Below are 22,058 nucleotides of genomic sequence, written 5' to 3'. Positions count from 1 at the left end.
CTATGGCAATGTGCAATTATATAGCTTCGAAGCTGTCAAAGACAGCTTTTGCAACCTCGGCAGCTCTATCAGTATAAAGTAGGTCCATTGGGTCTTCATTGCCGATGCTAAACAGTTTGGCCTGGATTGCTGGGCAGCTGAAGATGTGATGGCGAGACAGTGGGATGTCATCTGGGCAATGAGGACAAACGTTGGTGTAACTACGCTGTCCGTCTGCAGAAATCCTCATTCCTTTTAAGTGATTTGTCCTATGTCTAGTTATGATAGTCGATATGCCGTGCCGATAATATACATTTATAAACACCCACTGCCTTCTCCGGGATTCGAACCCTTGCCCTTCGGCACGCCAGTCACAACGCTAACCACTGTACCAATTGGACGGCTGTTATGCTACGTGAAGCTCCCATGCGGTAAAGTTTTCATACCATCCCAAATGAGTCACGAAGTCCATGACCAGTAGCTTTAAGGATCTCCTTCGAATTTGTTTTACTTTAAAATCTATTTAATCAATATAATTTTAAGCATCTTTAATAACAAATAAGTGATAATTTTATGGACATTTGTAGTATTATTTTTTTTAATAAAAAGATGTTACCAAAGTCATAGATTACGTAGCTGCCAGTACGTCAGGAGAGTAGACTCAAACCCAGGACACGTTAGCAGTTCATACATGAGTAACGTCTTTTCTCAGAAGCCTTACACATAGGTCAAAACGCCAGGGAACGGCTCATTGCTGAATTAAATGATCAGGCCAATTTCAAGCACTTAGGCCGATTTCAAACGTTTAGACCGAATTAACACTTAGGTCGAATCAAACACTTAGGTGATCACATAGGCCAATTTCAGAATTGACAGTCTCTGTCACGCCTATGAAACTTTATTTGAGTCCTGTGAAAACATCCAATCTCCCCTATGATGTAAACTACCAACGTATGGACAGAGCAAGTGACCAGCTCGAGAGAGGGGTAGAAGTGGCAAGAGATATATGGTCACTTTACTTAACCTGTTTCGCCAAACTAAGTTAATGGCACTACAAGGTCAGGAAGTCATCCTAGTCATTGCTAGCAATCTGACGGTTAGGCCGCCTTTCTACATTTTACATTAATCTGTAGTTTCTTCGATATAATTATTTTCATTCTCTTTATTCATTATCTCTAAGATGCCCATGTTGCAGTAATAGTCCGTGAACAGTCTATTCACAGGATATGTGATGTAGTCGGAAGGAAAGAACTGCTGTCGAAGGTGCTCTGTCAGAGGGCAGGACAGCAGGTAATGAAGTGCGTCCGCGTCTTTCCCGCGAAAACCGCAAGAACAGTTGACGTCCCGTCTGAGGAATCGTCTGTAATACGCTGGGAATTTCCCGTGGTTGGTACAGGCTTGGAGGAAGAGTCGGTTGCATTTGAGCCTCTTGAGAGAAGGTATTGGGAAGATGTTGTAAGTAAATCTTCCTGTCTCTTCTTCCTGCCATCGTGATGACCATGTCTCTTGGAATGTTGTCTTGAGGAGCCTTTTTGCAACTTCTGCGGAAAGCGGAACTGCCTTGTCAGTTTCTGGTTTGAAAGCTGCAGTCTTAGCTAGTTCATCCGTTCGTTCGTTGCCTTTCTGCCCGTTATGTCCTTTTATCCAGTTGATTTTTAAGGTATGGAAGAGTCTAACGTCAAGAGGATCTCTCTAAGTGCTGCCGTGTGCGGATGTTTTGGAGGAAAGGAATTCAGCGCATTCAGAACGCTCATGCTATCTGTGAAGAAGAAGTGTGAGCTGCTTTATTTTTCCGAAAACTCTGATGACCGATTATTTTGGCAATATGAGATTTTCGCCAAGGGAACAATGAGAAGGATGTAAATGGCATACCATTCAAAGAAAATTTGTATTCATTTCATGATTTATATATTTCTTTGGATGAAACAAGTTAGTTGTTATTCCCAGCAGATAGTCAGGAAAAACTTTCGAAAGATTCTACTGAGATTTTTTTTCCTAAAGATAAAATAGCATTTTTCAAATTTATTTTCTAGTTACGAAAGATTGAAAACTTACCGGGACGTATCTTACGCTAAACTCTTGGACGGGATCTCTGTTATCAATAGGAGCCTCCCACCGAACTCCGATGCGGTCAGAATACTGTGAAATGGTCCCTGGTTCTGTGATTATTCTTGGTGCCTTGGGAATACTTCGTTCCATACCATACTCCATTTGCTTCCATGGATCTTCTCCAACAGCACCTAGAAAATAAATAATTAACGGATGTATTACTAATAAGGCAAATCATAAATTTTCTCGAATTCTAATCCGTATTCTAGAAGGTTCTCAGATACTTTATATAAGAATAATAATAACAAAAAAAAATGCAATATTAAAAGTCTTTAACTAAAACTAGATTTGATACTTGCGTTAAATGAATTATTGGGTAGTTCGGAAAGTAATTCCGTTTTTTTCCAACAGAGGGCCTAATTGTATTGGTATTTTAGAACGCTTCATATTTCAAAATGAGTTCTGAAATTTCCGATTTGAGATTTTTTAAACTTCTGACTGAAGTTGTACAGAGATCCTATCAATAAAAGTTGGATAATAAAGTTCTCCAATTTTTTATTGATAAGGAGTGCTTATATGTTTTCAAGAGTGTAGTGTTAGCCAATGTTAACCACTCTTGAAATAATCATATTGGTTTTTCGGAAAGTAATTTCGTTTTTAGCCAACAGAGGGTTTAATTGTATTTTTCCGCAGCCAACTTCCAAGTTAAGCCGCACTGTCATTACATATATTGATAGCTGATATAGAAAGGCTTGTTTCTGAAAACGTTCGATTGATTCTACGCTGTAGGTTTTGTTTGGCGCCCTTTCAGATATGGAAATTAAAAAAGCAGCATTTTCGGCATATTTTACTTTTTTTATTATGGAAAAGGTTAAAATGCTGTTCGAGCAAAAAAGAAATTATCCGATGTGTATGGAGAAGATGTACTGACAGAACGCCAGTGGCAAAACTGGTTTGCAAAATTTTGATCCGGCAATTTTGAAAATTCGTCACGTTCTGGAAAGCTAGTTGAATCTGATGAAGACACAATAATGTCATTGACTGATGCAAACCGGCGAATAACAACTCGATATCACTGAGATATTTAATTTATAGAATTCGACCGTTCACGGCGATTTGAAACGCCTAGGTTTAACCTTCCAGCAAGCACGCTTGGCAATTTTACATGAGCACACGCGCGTCGTATTTTTACGACATCCGTTATTTTAACGTTTTTGGCACGAAAAACGACAGAAATGAGTGAATATTGATAATAAATTTGTTAAGAAATAAAATATTAATCTTATTATTGCAAAATACAAATGATATCACATTCAAATATAAATAAATTATTTTGGGGCTGTGTTTGCAATTTTGGCTGGTATTACGTATTGATTTCCTTTGTTTTTTTTTTGGAATGAAGATAAGAGAGAAAAAAACCATTTTAAAATTTTATTTAATATTTGTTGGAGTTAATTTAACTTTTTTTTCCTCAACATTTTTAGGATAAGTTCTTATGATAGTGAAATGGAAATGCAATGATGTATTTCATTATAGAACATTTTAAATTTATTATTTAATAACTATATTTTAAAATCGAAGCTAATTTTAATATCCAACAAAGGCAAGTATAGATAAATAATAAAGGAAAACACCTTAGTAGAGAAAAAAGTTAAGTTTAGCATTATTTACTTCTGCAAGGAAATTTACTTCTGGTTACAAAAACGCACTTTAAACTAACTTTAATATTTTATTTATTTCTAAAAAAAATAGAAATAAAAGAAAATAAAGAATAGAATCGCTATTGTTCTCCCATCCAAAGGTTTCCTAGGCTTCCTTTTCTTCATCAGATAATTCTTGAAGAATGCGAGCAAAATCAGCTGGTTGCACATATGTTTTTGCCATGAAAACCGATATAAAATTTACAGAGCCAAATGTATTCAAATTAAAATAATACACGGCAATTAATAACACAAAATTACAAAATGTTTGAGAAAAAAGTATTTTCCGAATTTTCACCCACGACCACGCGCGTGTCGTAACTTTTACTAAAAAGCTGCCACGTAGCACAAAAGCTTAGTTAAAAAAAAAAGTCAAATGACTTCCTGTTGGTACATTCTATGATGTGGGGAAGGGTAGAAAGGAGGAATAGAAATGACATTCTGACATCTGAGCTTCGGTATGTGCAAAATGTGCATTAAAAACTGAGTTTGTCGTCAATTTTGCGCGTACACGCGTGCTGGAAGGTTAATCTCAGAGCTTGACATAAGTCTTCTTCATGTTCTTAAGCTCTCCATCAGCTTTAACTGGCATTCCAGAACATGGTGGATATTCAAGATCGAAATTTTGCAAACCAGTTTTGGCACTGGCGTTCTGTTAATACATTTTCCCCACACACATCCGATAATAGTTTCTTGCTTGAACAGCATTTTTACCTTTTCGATAGTAAAAAAGTAAAAGATGCCGAAAAGGCTGCTTTTCACTTTCCATATTTGGAAGGGTATCAACCAAAAACTAGAATCAATCGAACTTTTTTAGAAACAAGTCTTGCTATATCAGTTGTCAACATATTGTTACGAAATGCACAGGAACGATAAGACAGATAGTAGTACAGTTACTCCTATTCCTCTTCGTCTGCCGCTAACCACTCGAGAGCACTTTCCGCTCGCTGTGTGCATTTTGATTACCCCCATACTGCCCAGACACTACAAATAAAAACTATTCTGCTTTACGAACCCGTGGCCAACGACGCAGCACTAACCACTGTACCAATCAGAGCTGCCATCTTGCCTCAGCAATATGTTTATTGTATATGAATTCCAATGTTTTCGTATAAGAGTCGTATAAAAATATAAACTCCGTTCTTTTCACTGAAAGGTGTCATGTAACAAAAATTTTGTTATCTGATAACTTACTTTATTTCGTTCACTTCTTAAAATTGTGAGTTAATGACCAGTCGTTCAAGAAACATCTTGTATACATTAGCACAAACTGATTTGCAAATGCAAGAAAGAATTGTAATAGCTCGCCAAAATATGGAAGTTGCGCATAAGATTTCTGAATTTCACACAGTTTGTTATATCTCTGATTGTAATGAACGAAGTTTCACTTGGCTAATGTTTCGCGTATAAAAGATTAAAGGAAAAGAAATTTCTTAAATAAATACATAGTATAGTTTTTTATTACATTAAATTAAAAAAGATATTTTTATTTGGTTACTAACAGCTTTGCTGCCAGCCTTGGTCTGGCTTTTAAATATACCGGGAAAATGGCTGAAGGGAACACCAAACGTTAAATTTAAAAACTGCGTAGAAACTCTGCAGAACAGCTTCATAAAAAAAAAGTTTCTACGTATAGCAAAATTACAACGAAATAAGCAATATTCCTTAATGCAAATATTAATTATCCTAATAAATAAATTAACCAACTTCCCTTCGCAAAATCTTAAGAACTCAAATGGTATAAAGGAGGTAAAGAACTTTGTTTCCTAAAAAAAATCACTCAAAACTTTTCAATATCTTAAAAACAGTGAAATGAGTAATAAATAGCATAAAAGAATGCAAAAAACAAAAAATTCTAAAAAGCAAAGTATAATTAATGATATTTTATCTTATATTTTCAAGAGAAAAAAATTACAATGAAATAAGCTATATCCCTAAATACAAATATTAATTATCCTAATAAAAAATTAACCAACTTTCCGTTGAAGAAAAAAATCATACAAAACTTTTCAATATCTTACAAACAGTGAAATAAGCAAAAAATAACATGAAAGCAATTCAAAAACCATAAAATTCCGCGCAGAATTTTACTCTGCAGAACAACATTATCCAAAAAGAAAAAAAAATCAATAAAAATGTATTATATGTATATAAAAATGACAATGAAATATGCCAATCTCCTAAAAACAATGACATAAGAAATACGTTTCATGACGATATGAAAAATTGTTGCCAAACCCATATTTCTAAAAGAATGAAACTATTCAAAATGATGCGATTTCATCAAAAATCTATCAAAAACAATAAGACAGGAAAATTGTTGCGAAAATCACATTTTTAAAGATGTGAGATGTGAGAAATGTACTCGGAAGCTTCATTTAAAAATTTTTTTTTAAATACAAAATATTATCATTTTTCCAAAATTCTTTTTGTAAAAGAAGTCGCAAGGATGAAACTTTAAGGTATCCAAAAATCAAAGAAAAATAAACTGTACATTTTTTAAAAAATTTTTTTAAATACAAAATATTATCATTTTTCCAAAATTCTTTTTGTAAAAGAAGTCGCAAGGATGAAAGTTTAAGGTATCCAAAAATCAAAGAAAAATAAACTGTACATTTTTAAAAATAAACTTTTTTAGAAAACATCATCCCGTTGGAACGGTGTTAAGCTCTCTTTGTTAGATAAATTCGTATTGAATCAATTTATTGAAACACGAAATTTATTTTAAGTTCGTAAAATAGCTAAGTGCCTACGTTTCATGTCGATATGAAAATGGAGTGCGTAGAGTAAAATCTCGCTTTCCTATAGCCATTTATATCTCAAAATGACGCGATTTCGTCACAAAACATAAAATAAAAAAAAATTCTAATTCGAATTTCCAAAAATCGGCTTCGAGGAGCACTGGCTCTTGTCTAGATGCACCTATGTACCAAATTTCGTAGCCGTGGGTCTATTAGCTTACGCGCAGCGCGAACAAAAGACACACACACACACACTTTCTTTCTTTTATTATATGTAGAGATAGAAGGAAGTATAATTCATTTGAATTCAACTAAAATTAAATAAGCGGAGGATTTTATCAGACCGACCGTCTTACGACAACAGCAGTGAAAATTTCAGGGGCATGTTAAGCATACAAACAAACTCAATAGATAAAAAGAGGAACGTACAGAAAACACTCGCAACTCTCAAAATAAGACATATAAACTGGAGCATCCGCCCATAATATTTACAGTCACAGACTAACAAATGAGAAATTATTAGCATTTGACAAACACGAGATCGTTGTGTAATAAGCAGCGCTCCTGGTAGGGTGGCATGCTGTATGGCAGCGACTGTTGCTTGATTACCATGATACAGAGTAAAGGATGTTCATAAGTATTGAGAAGTAATGCGTATTTTTCAAGACCATCCAGATATATTGTAGTTCTCATGTTACAATACAAATATTAGAGACGAAAGCGACGTAGAAGTAGTTTTCTGGTTGCAATTTTCTAATTTCGACTGTGCGTAATGTATGCTTTACGCATGCGCGTGTTGAATGAAATATTTAATAAAGTAAACAAATAAATATTAATCTTTTTTTTTGTAAATTTTGGTACCCTTTAGATCATAATTGCTCTTTATTTCATAAATTATGGTTTCATATATTTAATTTTATAATTTCTGCATGCCATCTTACCAGATTTAAATTGATGATCTATAATCCGGAAAAACCCCTAATCCGGAATCGCCGAAGTCCCGACGAGTCCGGATTAAAGACTTTGTACTGTATATGTTTTTTTAAAAGAACGGGGCAAACTACATGAAAGTTACTACTAAACATATAATTTTTAGCTGATAGATGCAAATAGGAAAATTCCATTGTATCAAATGAATGCAAGGTCCTAAATAAAAATGATTGGACCCCCTCCAAAAAAAATCATATATTCTGGCATATAATGTGCACATATAATTTCAGATGAAATTTACTGTATGGTTCCGCTTGGTTTCTCTCTGAATATCTAATAAAAGATATAGTTCCAATAAACTTAACAGGCTTTCTGTTTGTTTACCTATTAAAACAACAAATATTCTTAAGGAGAGCGGTCGTTGGAAACAGCGGCTTCATTCTACCTTTCAGAGTAGAAACGAAACTCGGGAACTATTATAGAAAGAAACAAATGAGGATAATTCTTGACAGGTCATGGACCATTCCCAGTATACCTGAACAGATTTAGACTTAGGGATACTCCTTTCTGCGAATGCGGAGACGAAGGCGACACGGACCATTATTACTTTCATTGTGTACATACAAGAACCTGGCACTTGAAGAAACCAGCGGACTGTGCCTGGGCAATGTGGACGTCTAACACACTCAAAAACAGAGTAGCCCTTCATAAAATAGAGAAAATCTCAAGACACTGCCTAGGCAGAAACAACCGTGGATAATATTATGTTTCAAATGTTCAGAACTAAAAGCAGATGACCAGAATAACGCTTAGTGCCTGCAGTTATCAATATGTAAAAACTGTTATTAGTATGTAATATTCCAGCTTGTTACTTTGCAGTCTTCCCCGCCTTGATGGTGTATAATTCCGTTTGGTTCATGTCCGTGGTCGGAAGCCATCATAGCGGTGCACTCACTCACTCACTCACTCACCCAATCGAGATCTGTCGATTGGGTAAACCGCTTACTCATAGCTACAGTACAAAAGAAACTAGCGAACTAGTACAGAGGCTGTTCGCACACATTTTAGAAAATTTTGGTAAGCGGTAATAAAATATCGTTTACTGCAATAGAAGTAATTGCAATTGTACCATGTTTTTAAAAGTCAAAATTATCGTCTGGGGCTTGAAAGTTTTGTTTTTATTCAAAATGGCGAATTTAACAAAGCAGTGGTCCGAAGGCTACATTGACGCTCTTTCCGAAGAGAAATATGCATACTCCGTTATCCAAAAACGATGTGAGAGTCATGGTTTTGTGATATCTAAAGCGTCGATAGGTAATATCATCAACAAGAAAGGGAAAAAAAAAAAAAAAAAAACGTCAAATTGGAGCCTCAAGTGAGACAAAAATTCCAAACAAGGAAAGAACGGACATCTTCGACTATAGCAAAGGTACGTTGTTTAATTCTAAAAGAAAATCCCCCTAGTCAAAAAACAGTTGCAAAATAGTTAAAATGCTCCGTGTCCACTGTAAACAAAATGATAAACGTTGATTTAAATCTTAAGAAAGCGAAAAAACGCAATGTGCATCGTCTTCTTCCAAAGCATATCGCTCAACGCAGGACACGCTGCAGAATTCTATATGAGAAACACTTATCCAAAGAAACATGGAACACAATTGTCACAATAGATGAAGCATGGGTGTATTTAAATGATTGTAACGAAAAAAGAGCGATTTATTATCATAAAAGGGGAGAAAAAAGTTTAAGTACATGGTTCAAAGAATCGAAAGAAAGTTTTTTCTAAGGGATTCATGATTGTTGCGGGTTTTTCTTATAATGGCAAGTTAAAAATAAAGAGAGTGCAAAAAAATGTCAAGATTAACTCCAAATACTATCAGGAACATATTATATCGCCAATTTTTCTGAAGGAAATACGATCGCTTTACCCACAGTGCCATCCATCTGTGAGACTCCATCAGGACAAAGCTAGCAGTCACACATCAAAATCCACTGTAAATTTCCTAAAGGAAATGGAACAAAAATTGGTATCAAGGCCCTTCCCTGATATCCCTACTGAATCTCCCGATGTGTCACCTATGGATTTTTGTGCTTTCGGACTTTTAAAAACTGCATTATCCAAACGTTGTCGCAAAACCCTAACAGGACTCTGGAAAGCTGTTCGGGAGGAATGGGATAGAATACCTCTTCTGCCACTTCAAAAGGCATTATTATCCTGGATATTGCGGTGTCGAAAGATAGTTTAGAATAAGGGATGTCAAGTAGAACATTTGAAACACAAGAATTTTATGTAATTTAGTTTTGTGAATACAATATACATCGTCTAAAAAATGTGAGAACAGCCTCTGTATTATAGTTCGAAATAAATGAGAATACGTATGTCGACTGGGTAACTCGCTTACGGATAGCTGCAATAAAAACTAAACTAAAGTTGGGTTGGGCTGTAGCTATGATTGAACATAGCTCGTGATTTATTATAGTTAGAAGCAAACGAGAATAGCTAAAGGTCTGCATTTGAATTAATCTATCGTTTGAGTAAAACATTTCCATTGTACCTGTAATAGAAACGAAAGAGTTCATAATGCTACGTAAAATTCTACATCTTGCATAAAAAAAAGGACAGTTCCATATCTTCCCTCCTACTGGACCGATTGTCGAATTTTAACTTGCGCTTTCCATGACTCGAAAGAGCGACTTAGGATAGGATATATATTAGATTTATATATAGCATTGTTCTCACATATGTATTTTGACACAAAATGAAACTTTTTCTGTAATAGCATACCATTTTTTCCCATATTTCGATTCTACGATTCAAATTAAGCCAAAATGACAAGTTTTAAAAACTTCTCGTAGATTATTAGTAGTAAAAATCTGATGTGTACACCACATGACTTCCTTGTACGGAATATTAAATTATACGTATTTTTTTCTTGCATTTCATTTAAACTTATTGTATTGAATTAAATCTACTTCGCCGACAGCGCATAAACCACAATAGAATAAACGCATTTTTTAAAATTCACACTAGTATTTGTTTACCATAGCGACACTCTGGCGCTAGATTCATTTAACAGTATTATATTTCGTTTATATTATAACTCAAAATGCACAAAATTTATATCATTTAAAGAATGGAATTATCTAATCGTTGCCACATGGTCTATTCAAATACTATAATAAAGCTAGAATGATGTATAAAAGAAATTGAGCAAACAAAACAAAAAAGAAACAGTTTTTCACAGACGATTGAGTATTTCTCATTCAATTAATTCAGTTTTTACTTCGCGACAAGGCAAAAATACATAAGAACTCAAAATATCTGTATTAAAAATTACGAAGTAAATCTTAAACGCTTATTTCCTCGAAAAAATTCCAGAAAGGATTAAGCATGATTTAAATAATAAATGAAGGCGTTATCTTTGTTGTTGCGAAGCTAAGTTTTTCTAGATTGGCAACAAATCCGCTATCCTGCTGTTTCAAATGTAAACAAGAGCAATGGCCGCCATCAAAAACATTATTAGACTTAACGGCCCTTAAAGAATTTAAAAATTGTTGATAATTCTAAAAATATTGCATACAGATTTACTAAAGGCATAAAAACTTTAACCGGAAGATAAGAACAACATAATTCAATCATTTTTAAAGCAAAAAATGTACAATTTACAAACATATAAGAGTAAAGAAACTGAGATCACTGAGCCGGGTAACAGAGTGGATATATATATATAAGTATATATACGTTTGGTGTAGCCGATTGCAACCAAAATACGAGATGCACATCTACATGTTATAGCAGTCCTATATACAAAATTTCAACGTTCTGAGGCTACTCGTTTTTGATTTATGCGAGATACGTACGTACGCACGTACGTACATACGTTCGTACAGATGCCACGAAAAATTTCCTTCAGAATTCATTTTAAAGCAGTTTTATAATTTTTTTGGAGGAAAAGAGTGTTTTATTCTGTCCTTACGTACATATATCACGGAAATACATCGTTAAATTGCATTTGAAAGAGGTCAAAATGGGATATTTTCGTTGAAATATGCTGCCTGAAACTTTTCGCGATTACAATACTTCCTTTTTACTTCGTACAAAGAAGTAAAAAATTAGCTCTAGAAATTTTAGCTCCTCCATGTTAATTAAATTTGGTATATATTTATTAAGGGGTGTTGGAATCCCAAAAATCTTCAAAATTTTGCATTTTCAAATTCTCTACACTTTTATCTTTCTAAATATACCATTCTTTAATTTCTATGAAAATTAGAACTGTAAAAAATCTAGTTTTAATATGTCATCGACCGCTTTGATCAATGAGAAGTTTTACATAAAAGCGCGTTTTTCTCCAAACGTGGTTTTTTTATACTCGATGTACACTGCTCAAAAAAAAAAAAAAAAAAAAAAAAAAAAAAAAAAAAAAAATGGGACAGTCCTATATCTCCCGATCTACTGGGCCGATTGACAAAATTCAAATTGCGTTCTCCATGTCTCGAAAGCGCGACTTAGGATATATATTAGATTTATATATAGCACTATTCTAACATAGGTATTTTGACACAAAATCGGACTTTTTCTGAAGTAACATACCAATTATTTTACATATTTCGATTCTACGACTCAAATTACGCCTAAATATGAAATTTTGTAAAATTTGGAGCGAAATTTACGGAGAAATTCACAAATTTATGTTGGCACTTTTTTGTCAGTTTGCGCCAAGAATACTTCACTTGGCGAACTTCTGAATATATTGCAACCTAGTTTCCTTAGGAAAAAAAGTCACCATCGTTCCTTTTTTCCAAATAATATTCTTTATATTATATTTTTAATTATAACTTTTTATTTTAAGTGATTTTTCTTTTTCGAATTTCATTTTAATTGTTTAAGAAGTTGCACGTTTTTTTTTTTTTTTTTTTTTTTTTTTTCGAATAACTGTTTTAAAAATTTCTATTTACCTATTCGAACTGCGTAAATAAAAGTGCAGCGTTTATTTTTTTTTTCAGATAGTTTTCTTTATATATATTTTTCGTCATATATATTTTAGGTCATTTTTAAATTTTTATACTTTTATTTTAATAGTTTGTGTTGCATTGTCTCTTCATATAATTGTTTTAAAATTTTCTATTTATTCCTTCGAACTGAGCATTTTAAATATATTTATTAATATCAATTTTCCAGAATTTGATTTTATTTATTTGAACTGCGTTTTTTTCGGAAGAATATTTTGTAACCCAGACTACGATGCGTTTGAAAACTGCATACTATATTAAAAGAGAAAATACAGTAAAGCACAGTTTTACACGCCTTTCAATGTTCCGTTCAGAAAAAAATATATATAAATAAGAGAGATGTATAACCGATATTTTAACTTAGGATGACTTGCATACACTGCTTTAAACAGTTTTATCATTGTGCCCATTGCTTTACACAATTTTATCCTACATTTGGTTTCTTAAAATGTTATTCATATTTTAGTCAAATATTTTATTTTTGAAATCGCAAGAATCAAATATCATAAGATTGAAAAGTTTTAAATTTAAAAAATTACGAATACTAAATTTTACGAAAAAATTTATTTTTCTTCTCTGTTTCTTTAAGCATTCTGAAAGTATATTGAAAAGTATCCAACTTTTCGAAACATTTTGGGTATTTCTGACAATCATTTTAAATAAAGTTATTGCCTTCCATTTCATAAAGGCCCACAAACGGCCGAGCGGTAAAGTTTCTGAACACTGGTAGTTCACTCCGGGGTTCGAACCCCGGTAAACGGGCTGGTTGCATGGACGTTTCCGTGGATTTTCTCATGTGTACCGCGTATGACAGCTGGTTTCTTTTAGAAAGTTCTTCACGAAGTATTTCGTCAGAGCCTTTATCACTCTTTAGAGGCTAAACATTTTGAAGCTGTGAGATGAAAGGAAAGACTGGTTTCATCAAAAGGTTTTGGTTTATTTTATTATGACAAAGCACACTACGGCTATCTGCCTAAGGGGAGGGATGCCTTCCTGGAGGACTTTCTAAGGGAAACTGTCTCGCATACACGTTACACATGGGGAAAACCACAAAAACGCCCATGCAGCCAGCCCGTTCGCGGGATTCGAACCTCGGACCGAACTACCAGTGTTCAGCGACTTTACCGCTCGGCCGCTGTTTCATCAGGAAAGGAAAAAAAAACATCTTTAAGTGACATCCACATACATCACTGGATAAACTCCTGAATCTTCAAATAATTCGACTGAGGAAATCATGGGATTCACCATTTATGATACGATATGATGTTCTATAACGTAATTTACACAACCATATAGTTTAAAACCAGTCGCTCTTCACTTTAATCTGCAATGATATCGTTTTGTCTTTTCTGTTAACACAAGCTCAATTGATGGTATTTGCTGGTGTACTCGTCCAAGTGTTTTCTCTTTGAACACCTAAATTCTTTGAAGTATCCTGAAAGTATATTCGAAAGCGTCCAACTTTTTGAACATCTTGGTACGTCTGACAGCCAAATTTCCCTGCAAATTTTTGCTTACTTTTCTCCCTAATTTTCTTCTTTCCTTCTACAGTTATTTTCAGTGCTCACACAAGAAAATTAAGATTTTTCGACTGCTAGACTTCCATACATTTTGCATTCTTGTCAATTTTTTAAAATATCAATTATATGAATTGCGTTTCAGCTAAAGACAGCTTTTCATTTTCTAGTCATTTTAGCTATAAATAAAGTTTAAAGCGAAGTCCAAAGGATAAATATTTTAATTAAAAGATTTTTGCTAAATGACAAAGAAATAAAACAGTCCAGCAGGGTTTATTCTGTACCACAGAGTAACCCGATTCTTATATCGGCTGAAACAATCTAAATCATATTAAAGGTCATGTTTTTTTATACAATCTATAACGCGAGAGAAAAATTAGCTTCTTAAAACATGCTTTCTAAGAGAATTAATATAAAAATTTATATTTATATATATATTTTTTAAAGTTGGGACTTGAACCAAACTGTCAGACTTTTAAAGCTTATTTTACATGGTGGTTATTATTAAAGTTCCACTTTGAAATGGTCATAAAAGGAAAACTACCGGACCAAATGTTATCAAACTTGGGAATCGTGTAAAGGAGGTTATGAGAATTTATTTTCGGCGGAAAAAAAAGAGTTCAAAAACTCACCATCAGGGGGAAAACGGCGCTGTATACAATATTGTTAAATGAAATAAGACACGAAAACATCTGTTTAAAATGTGTTTAATATTTTCCGAAACGTGTTACAAAGCATGTTCAATGTAGCGTCCAACATTTTCCGAAAGCAAGTTAAATCATGTTACTGCATTCTCAACAGCAGCTGTTAGCATATCAGGTTTGGTTTTGGTTTGGTTTATTAGATTACGGCAAAGCACTCGAGGGCTATCTGCCTTAAGGGAGGGATGCCTTCGTGGAGGACTTTTTAAGGGAAACTGGCTCGTATACACGTTATACATAGCATATGAGGAGGAATGTTATCAGTGTATCACATTTTTCATTTCTGCCAAATTGTTTAGATTATCACCATAAACAGTGCTTTTGAGATAACCTCATAGACAAAAGTCACAGAGGTTGAGGTCTGGTGGGAAGAGGGGAAGTGTTGGTCTATAAGACGTTCATTCGTGAAATGTTGCCTAAGTAACTATGCGACACTCTTGAGGTGGTGCCCAGCCCTGCATAAAAATCGTAGTATCTAAAATGCCACGTTACTGCAGTTCATGTATCACAAAACATTTTAATATTGGCTCTAAGTGAGCTGCAATCGCAGTGGTCCAGCTGTCGACTGCTGTTCAGAAAAAAAATGGTTCAGTTATAAAACTAGCTGTCATTCAACAGTAAACGGTGTGAAATGACTGTTATGCAATCGAATGCAGTAGGAGAATGCAATGGAACTAGATAGATAACATGAGAGATTTCTTTGGCCCAAATCGATTAAAAGCGTTTTGAATCAGTATCTTCATGTTTTAGTGCCGAATTCAGGCTTAAAAAATTACAAATTAGCGATCTGTAAGAAAACGATTTCCAGATTGTACGCACTTGTGCGAGTGATTTGCGATCTCACATTTTCTAATCGCTAATTCGTGGTTTTCACGGACGAAATTTTCACTTACAGGGATGGCGCACTCGACATTTATCGAATTTAACGTCTTTAAATGGTAATTTGCCTACTTCAAAGTTTCTTAAGGGTATACAACATATTAAACCCGTTTAACAAAAGGTTTAGTTAGATTCCGACCCATATTTCGTTTAACAATATTGCATACAGCGCCATTTGCCCCCTGGTGGTGAGGTTTCGAACTTCCTTTTTTTCGCGGAAAATAAATTCCCATGACCTCCTTTACACGATTTCCAAGTTTGATAACATTTGATCCAGTAGTTTTCCTTTTATGACCGTTTCAATATTATAACCACTCTGTATATTATTAAATTTTAATTTGAAGCTATGCGTTATATGTATACCATGCGTAAAATTTTCGCTTTTATGGAAAAATAAAAAATCGAAGCAAATATACTTAGTATGATGGACCAAAACTGAAAACATTTCCCCTCCCTCCGAAAATAAAATATTTAAATTTCGAACTTGAATTTACTGGGTTATCGAAATATTTAATTTGACTTATCTTCTAAGTCCTAGTTCCGACAACAATTCCGTCAAAAATTCCGAATTACTTAAGCTAAAGTAAAAGATTTAGTATATATTCACTGTATGTTAATAAAGTAATCAGAGTGTAATAAAAATAGATTATAGAATTTACGCTGATGTAAATTTTTGTCTGACTGCACAACATGTAATGGAAAAGAAGGTTTGTAGAGATCTGTTTTTGACATGCCTCTAAAAGTAGATGTCATATTAATTTTGTCTCTTCAATGTCAAAAAACTTTCCTTTGAGAGGCAACTTTAGTTTTTGAGAAAGAAAAAAAATCACAAGAAGACAAATTTGAAGAACATGCAGGACGATTGAATATACATACTTATTTTCCGAACACAAGCGGTTCTCCGACTGGTTATTGAATAATGAAAAGATGCATTGTCATGCAATACAAAACATTTGGAATACGTTTTCTCGCTGAATAACGTAAGATTAAAAGTCATCTGCTTAATTCACATCCATTTACAAGTCAACTACTCGGGCAATTGCAGAATCGTTTTGATCCTGAGCTTGTAAGACAAACCTAATATCACTGGATTTAAACACTTCTTTAATCTTCCGAGAACGTTCCTTCTTTAGCTCATATTCCAAGAATATTAAGTGAATACAATTATTGCCAAAGAAATTGAATATTCATTTGCACTACGGCTTGGTAGTTTACTAACGAGTTAACAAAACTTAAATTCTGCTTTTTGTGTCAAAGAATACAACAATATTTTAAATATTTACAAATAAAATATTAAATTGGAGATTTAATTGGAGCCTCATCAGTTGCCTAACATTTGAAAAAGAAAAGATTGTTAAATATTAATTGTTTGCTACTCAGTCTAACCCAGGCTGCATGGTTGATTTTCGTAGTTTTTTAGGTTCTCTTTACAAAGATTCTCTATGAAAGCATGATTCCCATGTTCTTTCTATGTTCAAATAACCAACTAACATAGTTTAAGCGCGATTTCCAAGTGAAGTTACTAGTAAAATCCGAATACTCATTAAAAATCATGTAGCTAGCCAATCGGGAGTAACATGAAAGATACGGAACCAATAATTGAAATGTTGTTACGGTACGCTGTTTCTTAACTTAGATGGTCATTCCTTAATTAAATAGCCCACCAACGGCCGAGCGGTAAAGACGCTGAACACTGGTAGTTCAGTTCGAGTTTCGAATTCCGCGAACGGGCTGGCCGCATGGGCGGTTTCGTGGTTTTCCCCATGTGTAACGTGTATACGAGCCAGTTTCCCTTAGCAAGTCCTCCACCAAGGCATCCCTCCCTTTAGGCAGATAGCCCTCGTGTGCTTTGCCATAATTAAATAATCCAATCCAATCCTTAATTAAATATAATTGATTTGTAAATTCTACTAGAACTGACGGTAAGAATTGAAGTGGAAATAAGTAATATGGTGTGCAATCTTGATTAATATAAAATTAAAAATATTTGCATAGAAAAATGTTTGCATTCAGACAGAAAGTTTTTTGAAATATTTGCAATTACTTTAATTAATATAAGAAGGATTTATTAATAACCGTAATAATTACTTATTATATTACTGATGATTAGGATTCAGTTCTTGACAATTAATTACATTCTAAATTAGAATTTTAAGGATATAATGAAAATACGCTACGCACAAAAATACATTGTAGGAAAAAAAATGAGTTGATTTTTTATGTTTTAAAACTTCTTAAATTCATTTAGTAAACATCGTATCCTCGTTGTTTATTGAATCCAGAATGTTGGTGTCGTTTATATAATTATTCTTACTTGTCCACAGAATCTGCTGACTTATCCAGCCATTAAGTAGCTGCAGATCATTTCTACATAACCATTGAACTTTCATTAATTCAGTCTCTAGAGGGTTGTATGTTTATATCCTAATCTGACTTTTATAAAAAATGATTATTCTAAATATTATGTTTCTATAAAAATATATTGTGCTTTAAAAATATGGATAATAGTATCAGCCGCTCTCTCAGCCACTTCAAAAGCAACAGTTTGTTTAGAAATAAATTATGCAGTTAATGTCATAAAATTCAAATAAATATCAAACGAAAATTCTCAGTACTCGTAAATTTTTTAAAAAAGGAAAAGATACGAGAGAAATTTAAAAAGAAATAGTTAAAAATTTGAATAATATAATCTATAATTTAAAAAATAGCCTTTCATATAGTATTAATAAATATTTATTACGCGTCATTGAGGGAAAAATTGTCATATAATTAATTCTCCGTAAAATTTTACTTGAAGTTTAAGGTTAAAAATAGCTGTGGCAATTCAGTGTAACAAAAATCCATAGACCACATTTGGCGTTATTATCGCTCAAAAAAAAGGTGCCAAATTTCAAAACGCAAAATTATGTAAATTCGTGTATATCTTAGAAAATTTTGAATAAAAAAATCTAATTTTTTGCAGATATGCTTAAAAATACACCTACTTTAAGATGATGGTAAAAATTTTATAGGTTATAATTCAAAATTTTTTTCGAAAAATCTATAGAAATTATTTAAAAATAGAAATTTAAGAAATAAAACGTAAACAATGGGTAAATTTTATTTGGAATGAACCAAAATTTCGAAATGTGAGAGAAAAAAATCAAAAAAGTTTAATAAAAAAAGAGATATTAATAAATATTTGCCAAATTCAATTAACATTGAGGAGCTAAAATTTTGAGAGCTAATATTTTAAAAACTATTCGTACGATTTTTACAAAACTTGGTATTCTGGCATAATTTGAGTCGTAGAATCGAAATATGTAAAAAAATTGGTATGTTATTTCAGAAAAAGTCTGATTTTGTGTCAAAATACCTATGTTAGAATAGTACTATATATAAATCTAATATATATCCTAAGTCGCGCTTTCGAGACATGAAAAACGTAGTTTGAATTTTGTCAATCGGCCCAGTAGAACGGGAGATATAGCACTGTCCCATTTTTTTTTTTGAGCAGTGTACCTTTTCTCAGTAACTACTGCTCATAGGTACCTAAACTCTTTATGGCTTATTTATTAGGTTGCCTAATATTTACTGAAATGAGAGTTTGTGTGTCTAAGAAAACATTGTTTTAAAGTTTTCTGTGTGAGGAAAGTGCTAAATTTTACTATGCCTAACAAAATATTCTGTAATTAATCTAAAATTCAAAATGTTTCAAAAGCTCATTTCTGTATAATGACACAGGTATACTCTAATTACACACGAAAATTCAAGCGTGTAACTACGGCAGATTTTTAAAAAAGGTACATCGAAAATGGCCATCGAAATTTAGGTTCATTCATAATAAAATTCATTGTTTTTTATGATTTATTTTATGATACGATTTAAATTATGCCAAAATGTCAAGTTTTGTAAAACTCACACGAGTAGTTTCTAAAAATTTGAATCTCAAAATTTCAGCTTCTCCATGTTGATTGAATTTCGTATATATTTATTAATATTTCTTTTTTATTAAACTGTTTTTGATTTTTCCTTTCGCATTTCGAAATTCCGGTTCATTCATGATAAAATTCGTTATTTTTGTGATTTATTTTTAAAATTTGTTTTTTTTTAAATAATTTTTTGAAAATAAATTTTGAATTACAATTTATAAAATTTTTACCATCATCTTCAAAAGTAGATATATTTCTAAGCATACCTGCAAAACATTAAGAGTTTTTCAATTCAAAATTTCGTACGATATAGCTGAATTTACATTTTGGCTCGTTTTGAAGTTTGGCATATTCTTTATAAGCGATAATAACGCTATATGCGGTTTGCGTACTTTGTTAAAATTATTTGAAAGTATGAAAGATGAACTTTTCTCCCTCGTGTACAATGAAAAAAATCTGATGTGTACACCACATGACTTCCTTGTACGGAATATTAAATTATACGCATTTTTTCTTGCATTTCATTTAAGTTTATTGCATTGAATTAAATCTACTTAGCCGACAGCGCATAAACCACAATAGAATAAACGCATTCTTTAAAATTCAGACTAGTATTTGTTTACCATAGCGACACTCTGGCGCTAAATTCACTTTACAGTATTATATTTCGTTTATATTATAACTCAAAATGCACAAAATTTATATCATTTAAAGAATAGAATTATCTAATCGTTGCCACATGGTCTATTCAAATACTATAATAAAGCTAGAATGAAATATAAAAGAAATTAAGCAAATAAAACAAAAAAAGAAACAGTTTTTCACAGACGATTGAGTATTTCTCATTCAATTAATTCAGTTCTCACTTCGCGAGAAGGCAAAAATACATAAAAACTCAAAATATCTATATTAAAATTTACGAAGTAAATCTTAAACATTTATTTCCTCGAAAAAATTCCAGAAAGGATTAAGCATGATTTAATTGGCAATAATAAATGAAGGCGTTATCTTTGTTGTTGCGAAGCTAAGTTTCTCTAGATTGGCAACAAATCCACTAGTCTGCTGTTTCAAATGTAAACAATCAATGGCCGCCATAAAAAAAAAAGGCTTAGCGGCCCTTAAAGAATTTAAAAATTGTTGATAATTCTAAACATATTGCATACAGATTTACTAAAGGCATAAAAACCTTAACCGGAAGATAAGAACAACATAATTCAATCATTTTTAAAACAAAAAATGTACAATTTACAAATACATAAGAGTAAAGAAACTGAGATCACTGAGCCGGGTAACAGAGTGGATATATATATAAATATATTTACATACGTTTGGTGGGGCCGATTGCAACCAAAATACGATGTGCACATCTACATGTTATAGCAGTCCTGTATACAAAATTTCAACGTTCTGAGGCTATTCGTTTTTTAGTTATGCGAGATACATACGTACGCACGTACGTACATACGTTCGTACAGACGCCACGAAAAATTCTCTTCAGAATTCATTTTAAAGCAGTTTTATAATTTTTTTGGAGGAAACTAGTCTTTTATTCTGTCTTTACGTACAGATATCACACAAAAACATCGTTAAATTGCATTCGATAGCAAGTCAAAATGGATATTTTCGTCGAGATATGCTGCCTGAAACTTTTCGCGATTACAATACTTCCTTTTTACTTCGTACAAGGAAGTAAAAAGGAAACGACAATAGGTTGCTTTAAATTGAGATGTTTGCCAAGTGAATTATTCTTGGGGCAAACTGAAAAAAAAATGCGCCAACGTAAATTTTAAATTTCTCACCAAACATTAGACAAGTTAATATCTAGGCATAACTTGGGTCGTTGAATCGAAATATAAAAATAATTGGTATGATATTTTAGAAAAAGTCCGATTTTGTGTCAAAATACCTATGTAAAAACAAGGTTATATCTATATGTATTATATATATTTGAAGTTGCACTTTCCAGACATGGAAAACGGAAGTTAAATTTCGACAATCGGTTCAGTAGAACAGGAGATATAGATCTGTCTCCCTTTGTATATGTATGTGTTTTCAAGGTGAATGTATTCATTCACACTCACTTGATAATTTCTTAAATATAGTTTGTCAGACATCTTATACTAAAACGAAGAAAACAAATTCACAGTAACAAATTAACCGGAGCAACAAAAATTGACAATAAAATGAGTAAAATTAATATGATGATAAAAAGCTAAAAGTGTTTACCTCTTTGAAATGTAATCCAGTAGAACATGGCAATCAGCAGCTCGCATGTTATTATAAAAATTTCCATATCTACATGTGAAACAACGTGAAATTATAAACTAAATTCAATAAGGTGTTTTAGATCGTCGGGAAAAAGCTCGGTTTGCCAGACAGGAAGCTATGTTAATGTACAATTTCCTGCCGTTAGATATCGGAATCTTCTCTTCTGGGCAGGAAATCTAACAATTAATTGGCTTATCTTTGCATACAAGACGATATTATTTTTCAATAGACATTGTTTTTGGTTATACTGATTTTCATCAATATTTTTCTATAACGATTTTGCTGTTGAAAGGAAAAAAAATAATGAATTATTTAACAGACGGTGGGCCTTTGATTATTGCATACAGAGATTTGGCGTTAGAAATATTCTTCGTAA

The 22,058-nt window shown here is 32.8% G+C and overlaps 1 protein-coding gene across 2 annotated transcripts in view; it reads right to left on the bottom strand.

Annotated features, from left to right (window-relative positions):
- LOC118191914 (uncharacterized) overlaps positions 1-21,794 on the bottom strand; it is a 117,855-nt gene extending 96,061 nt beyond the window's left edge. For both annotated transcript variants that reach the window (XM_085812585.1, XM_085812586.1), the window contains exons 1-2: positions 21,641-21,794; positions 2,035-2,219 (exon numbers count right to left, since the gene is read on the bottom strand). In XM_085812585.1, the coding sequence (XP_085668711.1) occupies positions 2,035-2,219; positions 21,641-21,707 (252 nt within the window). In that variant the 5' untranslated portion in view covers positions 21,708-21,794. The remainder of the gene's footprint in view (positions 1-2,034; positions 2,220-21,640) is intronic.
- Between the last annotated feature and the right edge of the window lie 264 nt (positions 21,795-22,058).

The sequence above is a fragment of the Stegodyphus dumicola genome, chromosome 3 (assembly GCF_044657685.1).
Source record: "Stegodyphus dumicola isolate Sdum_Otavi_A_Nest chromosome 3, ASM4465768v1".
Classification (NCBI taxonomy): Eukaryota; Metazoa; Arthropoda; class Arachnida; order Araneae; family Eresidae; genus Stegodyphus; species Stegodyphus dumicola.
Note: the sequence above shows the minus strand (reverse complement) of the source record. Positions and strands in the feature narration are given on the sequence as shown.